Here is a 15,549-nt window from a genome sequence, read left to right on the forward strand (position 1 = left end):
TAAAATGTTTTTATAGTCTGGAGTGTAATCTCAGGACCGTCAGTTAGATAGACTATGATGTTCCTCTTGCAAGTATGTTTTCTGTGATTACAAATACAGAACCCCGAGGCTTTTAGGAGCAACAGCAGGCAATTCATTCCAAAAAGGTTATACACTTTAAATACAGAAATGTAGGGGCAGTGTGAAGTGTGGAACTCTGATAGACATTTCCACTCAGGCTTTTTCATATTTGGTGAAAGCAACTGCACTGAACAAAAATACACACAAGCTGAAACCACATCAAAGACATACACGCTCTTAATATAAAACCAGAATATTTTGCCTCATTTTTCTACTAAACTTCCAGCCATCCCCAGTTTGCTGAAATGCCTTACTGAATGTACAAGCATGCCAACCACCCTTTACAACCCACAATGTGGGGCATTATTACAAGAATATTATTATTGTCGGATGTATGCCCTGTGTTTGCATTGTAAGGAAGGAGCACACACAAAACCAAATGCTCACACTGGGATACAAGTGACAGCAAGAAAGCAGATTATGCTGGAGATATTTATCTGCAGGTCCCTGTTGTACAGTGTCTCCCAGGATTGTTTTATTCTGTTCTGGTACTCAAAGACATCTGTTATTTTCTTAGGCTGTTTTGTTGGACTACTCAGGTTATGCCATTTCTAAATGGTGTCTTTGTCAAGTGAATGTATCTGTAATATACCCGAGATATGCTCTTCATTTTTTTCCAATCACTCTTTAACCTTTACAGCTCCCACACTTGTTTTATATATGCATGCAAATTTCCTAGTGGAGGAATGTAACTACACTGGAACGCATGGTACGTTTAAGTGTTGTGAAAGAAACAAAACCCTTTCTGCACTATACAGCTTCTGTCATTAGTTAACGCCAGAGCAACAGCCACCTATGAAGCTGCCGAGGCTCGGCGAAGCTTCAGAGAAAGGCCCCCTGTGAACTAATCTCCCGTATTCAGGCTGTTTCATTCTAGCAATGGCTCAAAATTCAAGCTCAAACTGTCCGAAAGAGTGCCTGAGCCTCCAGGCATGTGAGCTAAGCCGTCGGGTGGGTCAACCCACCGCGATGCGAGCAGCTACTCAGAAGCGCTTCAGCTACCCCCTCCTCTGACATAAATCTCCGGCTTCCCAGACCGGTCCCTCTCCTCGCTGCTGCCCGCGGCTCGGAACGAAGGCTACCGAGAACAAGACAGAGGACCACCAAACCCACCATAGCCTCGCTCTTTCGGGCAAGGAGAGAGGCCCGCGCAGGCACACCCGGCGCGGGGCGGAGCGGAGCGGGGGGCGGGCCACGGCGCTGCCCCCGAGCCCCGCAGCGGGGCTGGGCTGTGTTACCGCTGGAGTGGAGCCTCCTCCCCCTCCGCTGCGAGCGGCGCCCGGGCTGCCACATCGGCATCGCCGCTCCGAGAGCGCGTTTCGCAGAGCGGGAGACCAGAGCGCCGGGAGATGGAGCTCCGCTGCTGCCGCCGCTGCCGCCCCCCGGGACTCGCGCTCCGCCAGGGCCGCCGCTGCCACTGCCGGGACGGAGAGCGCGGCGCTGCCGCTGCTGTCTAACTCAGGGGGGAGGCAGCTCGGAGGCCGCCGCGGACAGTCCGCTTGCCGGGCCCGCGCGGCGGCGGCGGCGAAGCGCGGCCCCCACCTCTCCGCCCGCCCCGCTGCCGCTTCTCCGCCCCCGCCCGGCCCTCGGCTGGGCTCCGCCGCCGGCAGCCGGGCCATGGCGGGGCGATGAGGGAGCAGCCGCCCCCGGCCGCTGGCTGCCTGCGGAGGCGGGAAGCGACGGGGCTGGGCGGCTCCGCCGCGGTAGAGCCGGGCGGCGGGGCGGGGGCATGTGGGGCGCGGGGACGGCGGCGCTGCAGCTGCTCTCCCGGGCCGTGAAGCAGGCGGCGGCGCAGGGGGCCCGGCAGGACCTGGGCCGCTGGCTGTCCCGAGCCGCTGGGACAGCGGCAGGAGGCGGCGGCGGGGGTACTGTCGGCTTCGTCCCAGCAGAGGCAGCGGGGGCTGAGGGGCTGCTGCTCCGGCCATACGTGGAGCAGGGCGGGCTGCCGCCGGCGGAGCTGCTGCTCTGCCAGCTGCCCGAGGAGGGCGGCGGCGGGTCCGGGCTGGCCGAGGCCCGGGGCTGGCGCTGCTCCTGCTGCCTCCTGGGCACCTGCTGGTGCAAGAGCTGCCTCAGCGTGTGCGTTCTGGCAGCCCTCTGCTTCGCCTCGCTGGCCCTGGTGCGCCAGTACCTGCGAGACCTGGTGCTCTGGGCCGAGAGCCTGGACAGCCTGGCAGGTGTGCTGCTCTTCACCGTGGGCTTCATCATCGTGTCCTTCCCCTGCGGCTGGGGCTACATCCTTCTCAACGTGGCCGCCAGCTACCTCTATGGCTTCTGGCTGGGCATGGGGCTGATGGTGCTCGGCGTCCTTGTGGGCACTTTTGTCGCCCATGTGGCCTGCAAGCGGCTGTTGGCCCACTGGGCGAGGGCCAGGATCCAGGGCAGCGAGACTCTCAGTGCCATCGTCCGCGTCGTGGAGGGCGGCAGTGGCCTCAAGGTGGTGGCTCTGGCACGGCTGACCCCGATCCCCTTTGGGCTGCAGAATGCTGTCTTCGCGGTGAGTTCCCGTGTGGCCAAGGAAAAAGCTCTGGCTGGAAGGATGGCTTGCACCATAGCGACCGGTGTCAGTGGTGGAAGTTGCCCTCTTTCCCGGGAAGAAACCTTGGTTTCTTTCTTTTCTAACAGCATTAAAAGTAATATTCCCTTGCCTGCCTTTGCTAGTGGCTCTTCTGTCCTTGTGGAGGGATGTCAGGTTTTCAAGGTGCCTTGTTCGGTGTCATTGTGTTAGAGCTGCTGTCTATGTTTCAAGACTATATTCTAATGATGGAAAGAAGCACCAATGTGCTGGTTAGCAAAATCTGTGGAGAACACAGCAGTTTTTAAGTGTGTGTTTTCAAAGTGATTGGAGTGGGAGGGAAAGTTGTATTTTTAAGTGGTCATGTCAGATCTTTCTGAACTACTTAATAAAAGTAATTATATTGGAAAGAAAGAAATTGACAAAATTCCTCCTCTGCTTGGTGTTTGTAGCATACATCTGGCAAATCCGTAACGTGGTAGGTCCGTGCACATCAGAGAGGCCGCATATCTTGGGCAAAACAGGAAGATGTAGCCTCAGAGCTGAAAAGAGACTGTACACCACAGTGGTATTGAAAGTTGGTTTAAACTTTGAGTTTGACAGGGGGTTATTCTGGCTTTTCTTTCTACTTTAAAATGACGGTGTGCTCTTTAAGAGCAGCCATGTAAAACTTACAATCTTACTGTTCTCTTTGGTCATCTTAAAGGAGAAAGTAGAGTATGGAGGGTCCCCTTTTTGAGTACCATCATGCTGACGATGACAATTTCAGACCCTCATCTCTTCGTGAGTGCTTTGTCTGAAGGTTTTGGTTTTGGCTGTGTGTTACGCCTTAGTTGTGTCTGCTAACTCTGTGGAATCAAAACAAAGCAAACCAGATGGTGAAATATTTTAAGCATTTAACAGGAACTCATAGGTTCTTTAGTGTAAGAGACCCTCTAAAAAAGTGGTTTGGTCTGCCACTTTGTTACAGTACACTTTCCTTCCCCCCTTCTGCAGTCCTGGTCCTGTACCCTTCTGAAGTGCTTGCTTAATTCTGACAAAATCATCTGATTGAAATGCATAGATCACTGAATACCAAATTTTTTATTTAAGAAAAAATCCACACAATTTTTAGGGGTTAACACCCCCATCAAATATTTAAAGTTGCTATATATAAAGCTATGTATGCTGAGGCATTCATCTCAAGAGCTGCAGTCTCTGTCCATGAAAACTGTAGCAATTTATAATTTCTTTTTAAGCAGGTCATTTAACTATTTCCTTGTAATTGAGAAGAAACTCTGCCATTTTATTTATTTTCTTATATTACTGCAGGACTGAGGAAGCTTAGACCCATGCAGCTGGGAGCAGAGTCCTGCCGGAACTCAAGGTCCCAGTGTTGCAGATGAGGCTTCTGCTGTAGTGTGACCCTCCTAAAGTGGGGAGAGCTGTTGTGCTCCAGTTGTTCACAGCTTCTGGGTGTCACTTGAAGTAGTCAGCAGATGTAGAGTAGTATTGAATCTCGAGAACTGGCCAGAGAATTACTGGGTTAAAAAGATTTCCTTCATTGCAAACCATTTGGTTGGAAACACAATTGAGCAGAGTATTCAGGCCAGTGCAATATTAAAATGATGCTGTAAATCAGCATTTTGTATTCTCTCTGTACTGCAAGCTAAATAATTTTCTTTCCAAGGGGAAGGTTTCAGTGTTAAAATAACAGATAGGAAATGAGATGAAACCAGATTCTTGATATGCCAAGTAACTTGGATATTGCCTGCTAAAACTAATTTGGGTTATGTTTATTACTCTGGATTTACTACTGCACAGCATAGTCAAATAAAGCACGGTGTGTTTAAATTTTAACTGAGAACGTTTAATATGAACTGCTAGATTACTGAAAATTAAAGATGTTGCATGCAAATCTGGGAATTCAGGGCAGTTTCTTGCTGTTAGTCAAGTGTAAACTATGTATATGATACAAAATTCTACCTACGTGGGTCAAGTTGTTAATTTCTTTGAAATCTGATTTATTTGAAAAGTTAAAATTGCAAGGGGTTTTGGGGTGCCCTAACCATTTATCCATTCCCTGTCCTAGCAGCTTTAGCAATGAATTTGAAAAGGATTGCTCTTAATAATGGAGAAGAGACCAGTGACCTTAAGAAAACCTATGTGTCTTTAATTTTCCAGCAGTCTGGTCTGTGTGCATATGTATAAGTAAACAGGAGATACTGAGAATGCTTAAATGAGAGGGAAGGGAGGAAGTGACACATGAAGTCCAGGGCAAAACATAACTTTGATGTGGGAGTGGTCATCTGCAGGGCTGGGATTACTTGATGGATTTCCACAAGCACTTGTTCAGTGGTGTGTACCACCTGCTGAGGGGATTGAGGAGGTTGAATTGCCAGGGAGTATACAGTAGGGAGGAAGAGCTTCCTAGCATTCGGCAAGTGATGGGATTATATTATTTGGCAGCACAAGAGGAAAATTAACACAGGTTCCTTAGTCTTTCACCAGCCAGACATGAGCGTCTTGTTTCTTAAGTTCATTCTGCTGCTCTTTGGGAAGGTGCTGATAGTAGGAGCAGTGGGGTAATGCATTTACTTGCCTTTATGAAGACCTAGAAACTTGTTAACTGAAAGCATGTTCATATTTCTCTTTGAGTGGGTTTTGCTTAATTGTTGCTCCTGTGGTGCCAGGTTGGCTTCAGTTGCTGGGGTGGGCTGATAGCTGTTACTGGAGTGTTTGCCCACCCGTCTTCCCTTGGCAGCTCTTGAGTGTTTTGAAGGCAGGTCTGTAAGGAGCCCTGGTATGCAGGTTATCACCTCCTTCCTACTAGTAGGTCCCTGGAGCGAGGTTTGTGCAAACTGATTATTTGTAGTGCCAGGTGTAGGTTAGATCAGCATTTATATTTCTTCTCCTCTTTGAGAGGAGTATCATGTGTATGAAATAATTTGGCTAAAAAGAAATCTAGAGTGTCCAAGTGAGCATCTCCGGTTGCAGAAATGCACAGCGTGAAATCAGATGTGAAGAAATGGTACCTGCTTTGCAAGAACAGGCAGGCTGCTTACTCTGCTTCTTGAAAAGTTGATAGCTATTTTTTGTCTTGTTTTTTATTTACTACTTGGTGGCATTGCAGGTTTTATTCTTCCCCCCCCCTCACAGCACCTCAAACCTCACCCCCCACCCCAAGGAAATAAAAGAGCATCAACACTGTCCTTTGCTCTCGGTTGCTAGGCCTGCCGGATCTGAAATACACAGATTTGTAAGTTGAGTGGAGAGAAATCTACTGCAGTCCCTAAAGGCATGTGAAACCCCCAACAAAGTCCTGACACAAGCATTTATTCTTTGATAGTACAGAACCAAAGTTGTGAGCTGCAAAGACTACACAGAAATTCTACCAGACAAAGCCTGTCCAAGGCTTACTGGGAGATTTTCTGGCTAATAATCTTGTTACCAGAGCAGTTAGGTAGTTCTTAATTTCATTTAAATACGTCAGTTAGGCCCATAACACAATTATATCCATGCATGCTTTGGGAATTCACTGTTAATTTTTGCTGTCTTGAGCTTTCACTAGAAATGGAGTTCTGGTAGCTTCTGTTTATCAGAAGCTGTGTTTGTCTGGCCACACAGACCCCAGTCTAGCAGGTTTGTAGAATAGGTCAAGTTCGTAAAAGGAAAGAAATGGAAAGCTGTAAGTTCTATTGCAGATTTCTCTGCTTTCTTAGGCAGGGACACTGTCCACTTCTTGTGCCTCCTGGGGGAAGGAATACCACTGTAGGTCTAAGCCTTGCAAACCAGGGGTTAAAAGGGCACCTGCAAGATTCCACCCTGCTTTCCCTAGCTTTCATTTTAATGGAAGCACAGGTTGCAGTTCAGTGTGTTCATTGGCAGCCTCTCGCTTGGAGCCTCTCATGACTCAGGAGGTCCAGTTGCTTCAGGACAAATCCAGGTGTGCATATGTGTTGCTCTGCAACCGAAGTGTCCTTAATGTATGTACAGAAATGAGAGAAGTGCCTGGGAGCATTAAAACAATCTTTGGGAAGTTTCTCATCTCCGTTACATGTAATGACTGCCCTACTTAGCAAATCTTGTCTCAGCATTAGTATTTCAGAGACTTTTAGTAGCAGCTCCTTCATTCCTTTGGCAATATGTTAAATTTTCATTGTGCATTTTTACTGCATGGCCCAGATTACTATTATGTTCAGGGGGAAACAAGGTTTCAAAGCATTGGTCAAATGTGAAGTTCTGACATAATTGGAGAGGGACTTTTTACAAGGGCATGCAGGGATAAGACAAAGTGTAGTGGCTTTAAATTTAAGGAGGATAGATTTAGATTAGATATGAGGAAGAAATTCTTTACTGTGAGAGTGGTGAGGCATTGTAACAGGTTGCCCAGAAAATTGCGGATGCCTCTTCCCTGGCAGTGTTAAAGGCCAGGTTGGATGGGGCTTTGAGCAACCTGGTCTAAGTGTAAGGTGTCCCTGCCCATGGCAAGGGGTTGGAACTAGATGACCTTTAAGGTCTAAGCATTCCATGGTTCTATGAGTTGTGTAGAGCTTTTTCATTATAAACCTAAATTAATCTTGTGTATAGAGGAACTGTATTTTTTGTGGTGCTGGTGTGTATTTCAGTCTGTGGGAAGAATAATTTGCAGCATGAAGTTTTGATTTGAGTTACTGGATCTTGTTCCAGTGAATCAATCTTTATGCTTCAGTGCATTTGCCTCCTCCATTGCCCTTCCTTCCTCCTAAAAACTTTCCACTGATGCTGCTTAGAGCTTTGAGAATTCAGCACTGTGACTTTCATAGTAACTAAAGCTTATTTTAAGAATAGCATGATGAAATGTGTAACTTTGCTGCTATTCTCTTGTCTTCGACATTGTACAGAACTCTCAAGGTCAGTAATTTCTGTGTAGGCTCCCAGTGTTAGGGGCTGTTCTTAATTAGAACTTGTTTTATGCCTATGTGATCAACTGAATTGTCTGGAAAATTCCTTAGCCTGCTTCTTTCAGAATCACCCTTTCTGTACGCATTTTTAACCTGTAGTTTTCTCCTGTTTCTGTTTTCCTGAGTAAATATCCTTTGGCCTCTTGGCTCTTTCATTTACTATTTCCTAATGGCTGCTGATACTAATTTAGCTAGTGCTGTATATTTTGTTCCCATGTAAACTGTCCACATATTGGCTGAGAACAGAAATTTCAGCAAAGAGGGGAAAATATTTTGACGTATTGTTACTGTTTTTTTCCAGATAAATTAAAAGCTGTAACTGTGTACTATGTAATGAAAGTGTGATGTAAAACATCTTGGGTAGAGATTCTTAATGATACCCATATATCTCAGGGTAGATACAGATAAATATCACTGATGGAGATCACTGACAGTTACATGTATCTGAATGAGATATATAACTTCCTTTGCAGAGGCCAATTGTATCTGCCATTCTGTTTACCTAGATATTTAATACAAAAACATTTTAAACAATTGCCTCTTATCAGTTGCCATACGTGTAAAATGCAAAGCAAATAGGTTTTTGCTTTAGTCCTTCACATTTGGTAATTTCTTCCTGCAATCAAATTCTCATAAATTGTAGGGCTCTGTTCACCATGAAGAAATGAACATCTTGAATGAACAGTGAAATTGCATCTTTAGTTAATGACTATTGCACAGAGATGTTGTGTACAGTAAGGTAAAACAAAATAAAACCTAAGAACTTTTGAAAGACTGGATGAAAACCAGCCCTGTACTGTTTTGATTCACACACAGTAGAAACTTTCAGTGAAGGAATGTAAGAAATTCTTTCATTATTTTGCATGGGAGTGGCAGTCTGGCTGTTTGTGCACATAGACTGTGTTAGGACTATGCTCCATTTCTTATGCTCTCTTTTACTCAGATTACAGATTTGTCACTACCCAACTACCTGATGGCTTCCTCAGTTGGACTGCTTCCTACTCAGCTCCTGAACTCATACTTGGGCACTACCTTGCGCACCATGGAGGATGTGATTGCAGAACAAAGTGTTAGTGGCTATTTTATATTCAGTTTACAGGTAAGTTAAAAGAATAGCTTTCATAGACCTTGGTACCAATAATGTCAGTTTCTTTACGACTCCTTGGGTAAGCAGTTACTCTTGGAAACAATCATCTTTTTGAGTTTTTTTTTCTGTATCTGCGTTGATTTCTCACCCATCTACTGTACCAGTGGGATTCAAAGCAGAACTTTTCTTCTGGAGACAGTAGACAAGTTTCCTTCCTGTAGCTTTGTCTCAAGTCATTTGGAATGCATATAGGAATGTGTGAGACACAGAGATTTGTCTTTCACATTGTACATCCTCAGGTAAAAGGTGTCTGGGGGGAATGCATGTCTTGGGGGTTAAGAACTGTTCTCTGTTAGCATAACAGATCCCTAGTCTGACATAACCGACCTTGTACAGGCTGAGCCAAGTGAATATGGCATGTGGTATTGAAAAGTAGTGGATATTAAAAAGTGTTTATAACTGGTTTTGGTATTTTCAGTGGATTGTGTAAAACTGAGCTGATGTTTCTTTTTTTCCCAGCCTTATTGACTGCTAGATACCCAGAGATACTAGTTTCCAGTGTACTGTTTTCTTTTGATTTTGTTCTGTTAGCAAAGTTTAATTCTCTCTTACCTCATATGATGCAAGCAGAACTTACTCAGTGTTCTCTTTTCTGCCACAGTTTTGTCAAATTTTCTTCTTTTGCCCTCTGTGGTAATCTCCTGATGGATTTTAGTTGTGTCAGTTCCCTGCTACACAAAAGCCTGCGTGCCACCAGCTGTGAAGTAGCATGTTCAGGGTGCATGGACCCAGCATGTGTGCAGTGGTCACTGTTAGGACTGGACACTCCCCATTTTGCATAGGTGTTCAGGATGGAAAGTGTTGTAGAAATAATATTTTCCTAAAGCCAGCATCAGAATATCCTAATTTTTCAAGTGAGTAAGTTCATGAGAAGTATATAGTACCTTTATGTAAGCTTAGCTGATGAAATAATTTGTCAGTAAATCTTTGGGGTAAGCATTAAGTCTGAGACTATTACAAGCATCGAGGTCATGAGTATTTCAGAACCAGATTATATACTAAAACCGCCTCTCACAGTGTCAGTACTTCAGGCTGTGTCTGGCTGGCAGTTACTGTGTTTTGCAGACTTTGGTACTGCAGTCATTTATCTTCCTCTGTTTTTACAATTGTAAAGCTGATGTTTAACAATGCCAAGTTGTAAAACTAAGTCTAGGAGGACCATTTTAATACTCCTTCCTTCCCAACTTTTGTGTTCTTAAATGGAACATTTAATTTATAGGCTTCATAGAACAGGGTTATGAGTATTAAAATGCCTTTTTAAATGTTGGGTAAATAGATCAAGGAGAAGATAAATGGTTACTTGATAATCTTTTGTTTTAGTTGTGAAATGTTATTTCCAGACTAGTAGACTAGATATGCTAACAACAAAGCTAGCATATCAGAACATAGCCATTGTGTCATCATTACTCATCTAGGGAACTAGGCTACTGGTAGTAGTATTTCTAAAACCAGTAAGATTTAAATATTTGGATAAGCTTTTAGAATAGGATTTTTACTATGTATTCAGAATTTTGTCTCCATAGTCTCCTTTTGATTCTTACATTGGCCAGCTTTTGAACTGTATAATTTGAATTAGTGAGAAACATCTTTTTTTTTCACCACAGGGATAAGAGAGGTGGTGAAACCTTTATCCTTGGAAGTTTGCAGCACCTGACTAGACAAAAGTGCTGAGCAACCTGGTCTGATCGTCCAGCCAACCCTGCTCTGAGCAGCAGGTTGGGCTAGAGACTGCCACAATTCTCCTCTGACTGTACTTGTGAATCGTCTTACTTGGGGATATTCTAACATCTTTTATGCCATGCCAGCAGATGTTTTAAGTGATAGTCCTCAAAGAAAACATAGCCTTACCAATTAATAATGAAGTTCAGATGTTTGACTCAAAACTTTAGGTTCTGTTGTAAACAATACAACCTTTGTTCAGTGTTTTTGGGGGTTTTGTTTGTTGGTTTTGTTTCTTTTCTTGTAAAGTTGCAGACTAGTTTCATAAAATATTCTTTAAAAAGGCAAAGCAATTCTTTCAAAGGCACTCTCACTATGAGACAGCTTGATTTTTATTTGAAGACTTTATTATTTTTCTTAAGGAGGATCTCATTTGTAGAACTTAACTGATGTTTTATTGAAACCAGAGGCTTCCTCTGGGGAGCGCAGTGCATGCTGTTGTCATTGAATGAGTAATTTCTAAGAAAAAATTGTCCTGGTTTATTCCTGATAATAATTGTGGTGGAAGTTTAAAATTCTTAGTAGTAAAATAAAGAGCAAAACCCTGAACTAAACCCTAGTTTTGGACAATATTTCCTGCTTAAAACAAACAAAACCCACACCCACCAACATTCTGTCCCCCGCACCATTGTCTAGAAACCAAGTTCTTCCCATACAGACCGCTGTAAGTTGCTCAGTCCTGTTTAGTGATGATAGCCGAGAAGCACAGTGATAATGCTGCTCTCTGCCCTCTTCCACACCAGAGGGGCAAGGACAAGAAGCTTTATTTCTTTTCATCTGCATCATCCCCTGTCTGCTATTTTGCAAATTGCAGACGCCCAGTACAATTTTGATCTATTATTCACTTGGTACATGGGAAAAGAGCCCTTTTGACTGACAGAAATACACCATGTTGTTTCTTTGTGGAGGTATTTTTGCCAAGAGAGAAAGTGAAGGGATTGGTTTTTAATAAGTACTTGGATGTCAATGGAAAGAAAGAAAACATATTTTCAATTTATATCAGTATTTAAGGTCCATGTAATGTCTATGTTCTGATATGCTGTTATGTTGTTAGCGTGTAGGTTTAGAGCCACTCACTGGTCAAGTTCATCTCCTATCTGATGTCTTGACATGGAGTCAACAGGTGCCTCCATGCATCTTTGCATCAGTGACTTTTTAGTTTGTTCCGAACAGTTGGTTTGTATTCATGCTTACAGTTTATGTAGTCTACAACACTCTTTCTTGTTTTTTTTACAGATTATCATAAGCATAGGACTCATGTTTTATGTCGTTCACCGAGCTCAAGTGGAACTGAATGCAGCTATTGTAGCGTGTGAAATAGAAATGAAGACCTCTCTTGCTAAAGACAGTCAACCAAGCATCAGTGGTTCAACCACATACTGCAACAAAAGGACAGTAGCATTCTCTGGAGGAGGTGTCAATATTGTGTGATTTCAAGTATTAATAGAGTAAGGTTTTGTGTACCTAAGCTATTGCCTAGAAATACCTATGGACAATTCAACTAGTTTAAAAAAAAAAAAAAACAAAACAGAAGAAGAATTTACCAGTGGTTACAGGTTGTACTGTGGCACAAACCAACCGACCAGCTCTTCAGTTGCACATGGGGTGACTTCTAGCAAGGAAAGAAAGATGGCGAAGTAACTTAAGATGTAAATGCAAATTTGGCTGCACCTTTGGTCATTTACTATGCCTGTCATGGCCTGTAGTCTGCACTTTAGGTTTTTTTTTCCTTTGCTCCTGTAAACTGAAAAATGCTTCTATAAACTGAGAAAAGTAGCACAGAGGTAAATATTTTTCTGCTTAGCATTATTTATAAGCCTGAATAATTATATGCAGTAGAATTTTATTACTGATAAAGATGAATGAGAAAGTATGCAATTCAGTGTATGTTATTCTTGAATATGCTTTTGCATTGGAATTGCTTCCAGAACTTGGAGTGTATTATTTAGCTAATGATGGGACCATTTGGCTTTTCCTTCATTTTTGGGTCAAAAAACCCCCAAAACAAAACAAAATCCCTATACAAAGTTTTGATTGAATGTATTTTTGTAAGTCATTGAAAATGTCGCAGAACCATGCATACATATTCATACAAGCTTAAATCCTACATTGTGGGACTGAAGTGCTCTTAAATAACATTTTAAGTTACACTGTGTAATATGCAAAGTAAAAGGGAAAATATAGAAGTTATAATAGATTGCAGTGACTAACTGAAGGAAACTTCATGACCTAACTGTTGCATTGGTTTTGCCACTTTGGTGATTGTAACAAAGGGCTGTTCCATGTTAGTCCTGTTTGCAGTATTTTTAATTGTTAAACAGAGGGAGTTTTTCAACTCTAATGACTGCTCATAATAGTGCTTCCAGAACAGGAAGCTAAATCCCTCCTTTAAACAGAATGATGGGATACTGGCAGTACTTATTTTACATGTAGGTGGCCTTTATTTTGTAAGTGAATCCCCCTTCTCCTTTGTAAGTGAATCCTTCGTCATTCCCTCCTCCCCCCCCCCCCCCCCAAGCTTTAAAAATTCACTTTGGTTGGCATGTTTTTTTCTAAAAGTTTTAATTTTTTTTAAAGGATGCAATCTATTATAAATTTCGTCAGCATGAAGAAATGAAAACTAGAGGTTCTCCTTGGAAAAATAAATAATCCAGTAATGGAGGAGGACAGTAGTGTCTCTGAGACTCAGGAATTCTGACTCCTTTTTTGCAAGATAACACTGTATTGGATAGTGCTTCTTTTATGTGTGCTGTGGACTGTTTTTCACTGAGTTTGAGTAGACTGGTTAAGCCGATAGTAATTTGTGTGTGTGTGTGTGTGTGTGTGTGTAAAAGGAAAACAACAATAACGCCTGATAATTCTGTATGTGTGAGTTTCATGTAGATATACATACCAAGGTTTAATTGCTCAAACACACACGAGTCACCTGATACAAGAAGTGATGTATTGCCTATTTTGCGTGTTTGTAAGGATTCTTTCAGTCTTCAAGGTTTGTGTTATCTTCTAGCAATGATTATGCCTTCTTTTTGTAAGGCTGTTTATAGGGTCCAAGCAGTTTTCGTTGTGTTGAGAATAGCAAGCCATCAAAGCTGTTGGGAAGCAGAGATTTGATAGCCTCTAGCAGTCTTACTGTGAGGACGTACGGTACTCACGTAACTTGGCATCTGCACCTTCCCTGGTAGTGGAAGTTCAGTTTTATTCTTTAAGTATGTATCCTTTGCAGACTGCTGTTCTTGGGCCTTGAGACCTAAAGAACTGAACTATTTAAATGAAACAACAAAGTTCAGATTGTCTCCTTTTTGCTGTTTTGGGGTTTGGTATTTTTGTTTGGTTTGTTTTTGAAAAGGCAATCTGTGTATACCTGGAGGTGTTGATTTACACATCTCTGCCGCTGACAGCTCCTGTGTGAAAACGAGAGCCAGATAACTCTTTGATGACGTTATTTGTCATCATAATAGAATTGAGCCCTTTCTTAACTAAAGGTTGGAAGGTTGGTTGTTTTTTTTCTTTTTTGTTTGTTTGTTTCTTGGAAAGAACAATCCTTCAGTAAATGAACTGATCTGAACTTTGCTCCGTCTTGCCAAATCAACAGTATTTCGAAGAGGGTATCTCTTTCTTTGCATTTTTTAACTAACTTAAGGTTGTGTTGATTATTTGAGAACATTTCCCAATTATGTATTTTGAAGTGCTTTTATTTCCATCACATTTTGTAACCAGAGTAACTTCACTATGTGAACACTTTTGTAGTATGGAATTAGTTCTTAAGACTTTTGCATTTTGCTTGATACTTGTAATATTTGTGTACAAGTTAATGGGAAATGTGCATTAAAAGGAATTTTTCTGTACCATGCCAATCATAATTTTATACAATAAATTCACTCAAATTTCTTTAAAGGAATATGTATTAAATGCTTAAGTTGCTATGAAGGAGTTGGGAAGAAGGTTGGAAGGAGCTGTTGTTTACATATGCATGCAATGATAGTTGTCTGCATTGAAGGAGTAACAAGTTAGTACTTAAGGCTGATTTCTGGGAAGGGGAGTTACAAGGGAAAGATACTTGATTTTTATTAAATTTTAAAATTCATGCTTAATTCCGTTAAATACTTTGAAGGTTAGGTGCTTGTAGCTGCCTTTTTGATAGAAGAATAACCATAGGGATGTTTATGAGAAATGTGCTACCAAACCAAAAGACAGCTGTTATTTTTGAATGTACAAGTAATGCGATTTTTTTGTTTTTCTTTTGGATGGTCTCCCTACCTAGTGCATTTAAAAGGAAAAGGGTATTAATCCAGTTTAAGTAATGTGGCAAGTGAGCTTCATGAATATTTTCTGAGTTGCCATGAAGGTGAAATTTCTACATCTCGTACACAAAATGTACCTAAATCGCAGGTCATTCATACAGAAGAAGGAGTCTCTCTCAGCTGTGCGGTACCAGTTTTCCTTCCTCTTCCTTGTGGTAAGTGCAACTGTGTAATAAATTCGTCAAAAGTTTACGTTATACAAAGCACCTGGGAGGAAAACTTCTTTTGTCCAAGAGCTTTATATACTATTTTCACACTGATTATTGCACAAGAACTTCAAGAAGCATTGCTGAGGTGAGGTTCAAGAATGGAAAAATTGCTCTTCCATGGTGTGTGGCTAGTTTCACATATTGGATCCTTTGTATTTTTTTTTAGCTTTCTACCGAAGGCTGGTATGATTTGGACTTTGGCCAAGCTTACTGGAGTCATCTGCGGCCTTGCAAATAATCTAGGATACGATGCTTAAAATGAAATACTGTAAATATGTTCCTATTTACTGCATGGTCATTCTTAATGACAGAAGCAAGTAGCTTTAGTAGCTCTGGCAGGCTTCCTCGCTATAATAAATTCAAAGTTGGTACCAGTCCCATCTACGTAAGAAGATGGTTTGGGCATGAGGGAATAGGAAGTCAAGAGCAGAGGAGGAGGTGATGTAAATTCTGCCTCTGCTGAGGAAAGTGTCTTGTCCCTGTCCTCCCCAGTCCTGCAGGATTAGTGATATGCCTGGCAGCACTGGGCTGATGGGTCTAACACATCCTGCCTTCAAGGACATTAGGGTTTGTCTCAAACTATCCTGCAGTATTGTTTTTTAATTTAGTGGTGTTAAGC

The 15,549-nt window shown here is 42.4% G+C and overlaps 2 protein-coding genes across 3 annotated transcripts; both read left to right on the forward strand.

The window, feature by feature from the left end:
- Positions 1-999: 999 nt before the first annotated feature.
- On the forward strand, positions 1,000-1,752 carry LOC134156505 (putative SCAN domain-containing protein SCAND2P). Its single transcript, XM_062604586.1, is given in 3 exon segments — positions 1,000-1,071; positions 1,239-1,453; positions 1,455-1,752. Coding segments are annotated over 3 exon segments (585 nt in total).
- On the forward strand, positions 1,364-13,241 carry TMEM64 (transmembrane protein 64). Of its 2 annotated transcripts, XR_009961944.1 has the most exons (4): positions 1,724-2,614; positions 8,498-8,653; positions 11,657-12,204; positions 12,998-13,241. XR_009961944.1 is itself a non-coding variant. In XM_062604633.1 (3 exons), exons 1-3 carry the CDS (start codon positions 1,850-1,852, stop codon positions 11,849-11,851), a joined length of 1,116 nt encoding a protein of 371 aa, XP_062460617.1. In that variant the 5' UTR covers positions 1,364-1,849; the 3' UTR covers positions 11,852-12,928. The 2 variants fall into 2 exon arrangements, 1 of the variants encoding a protein (XP_062460617.1); XM_062604633.1 differs by lacking the exon at positions 12,998-13,241 and having other exon boundaries at positions 1,364-2,614; positions 11,657-12,928.
- Positions 13,242-15,549: the final 2,308 nt, after the last annotated feature.

The sequence above is a fragment of the Pezoporus occidentalis genome, unplaced genomic scaffold (genome assembly GCF_034315485.1).
Source record: "Pezoporus occidentalis ecotype Australia unplaced genomic scaffold, CSIRO_AGI_Poc_V1 ctg87, whole genome shotgun sequence".
Classification (NCBI taxonomy): Eukaryota; Metazoa; Chordata; class Aves; order Psittaciformes; family Psittacidae; genus Pezoporus; species Pezoporus occidentalis.

What these genes read in the sequence shown, in the direction of transcription:
- TMEM64 (XM_062604633.1), top strand. Translation starts at nt 1,850, where the DNA reads ATGTGGGGCGCGGGGACGGCGGCGCTGCAGCTGCTCTCCCGGGCCGTG. An exon ending in TGCAGAATGCTGTCTTCGCG is followed by an intron (nt 2,615 to 8,497) that starts GTGAGTTCCCGT and finishes TCTTTTACTCAG; the next exon opens with ATTACAGATTTGTCACTACC. An exon ending in ATTTTATATTCAGTTTACAG is followed by an intron (nt 8,654 to 11,656) that starts GTAAGTTAAAAG and finishes TTTTTTTTACAG; the next exon opens with ATTATCATAAGCATAGGACT.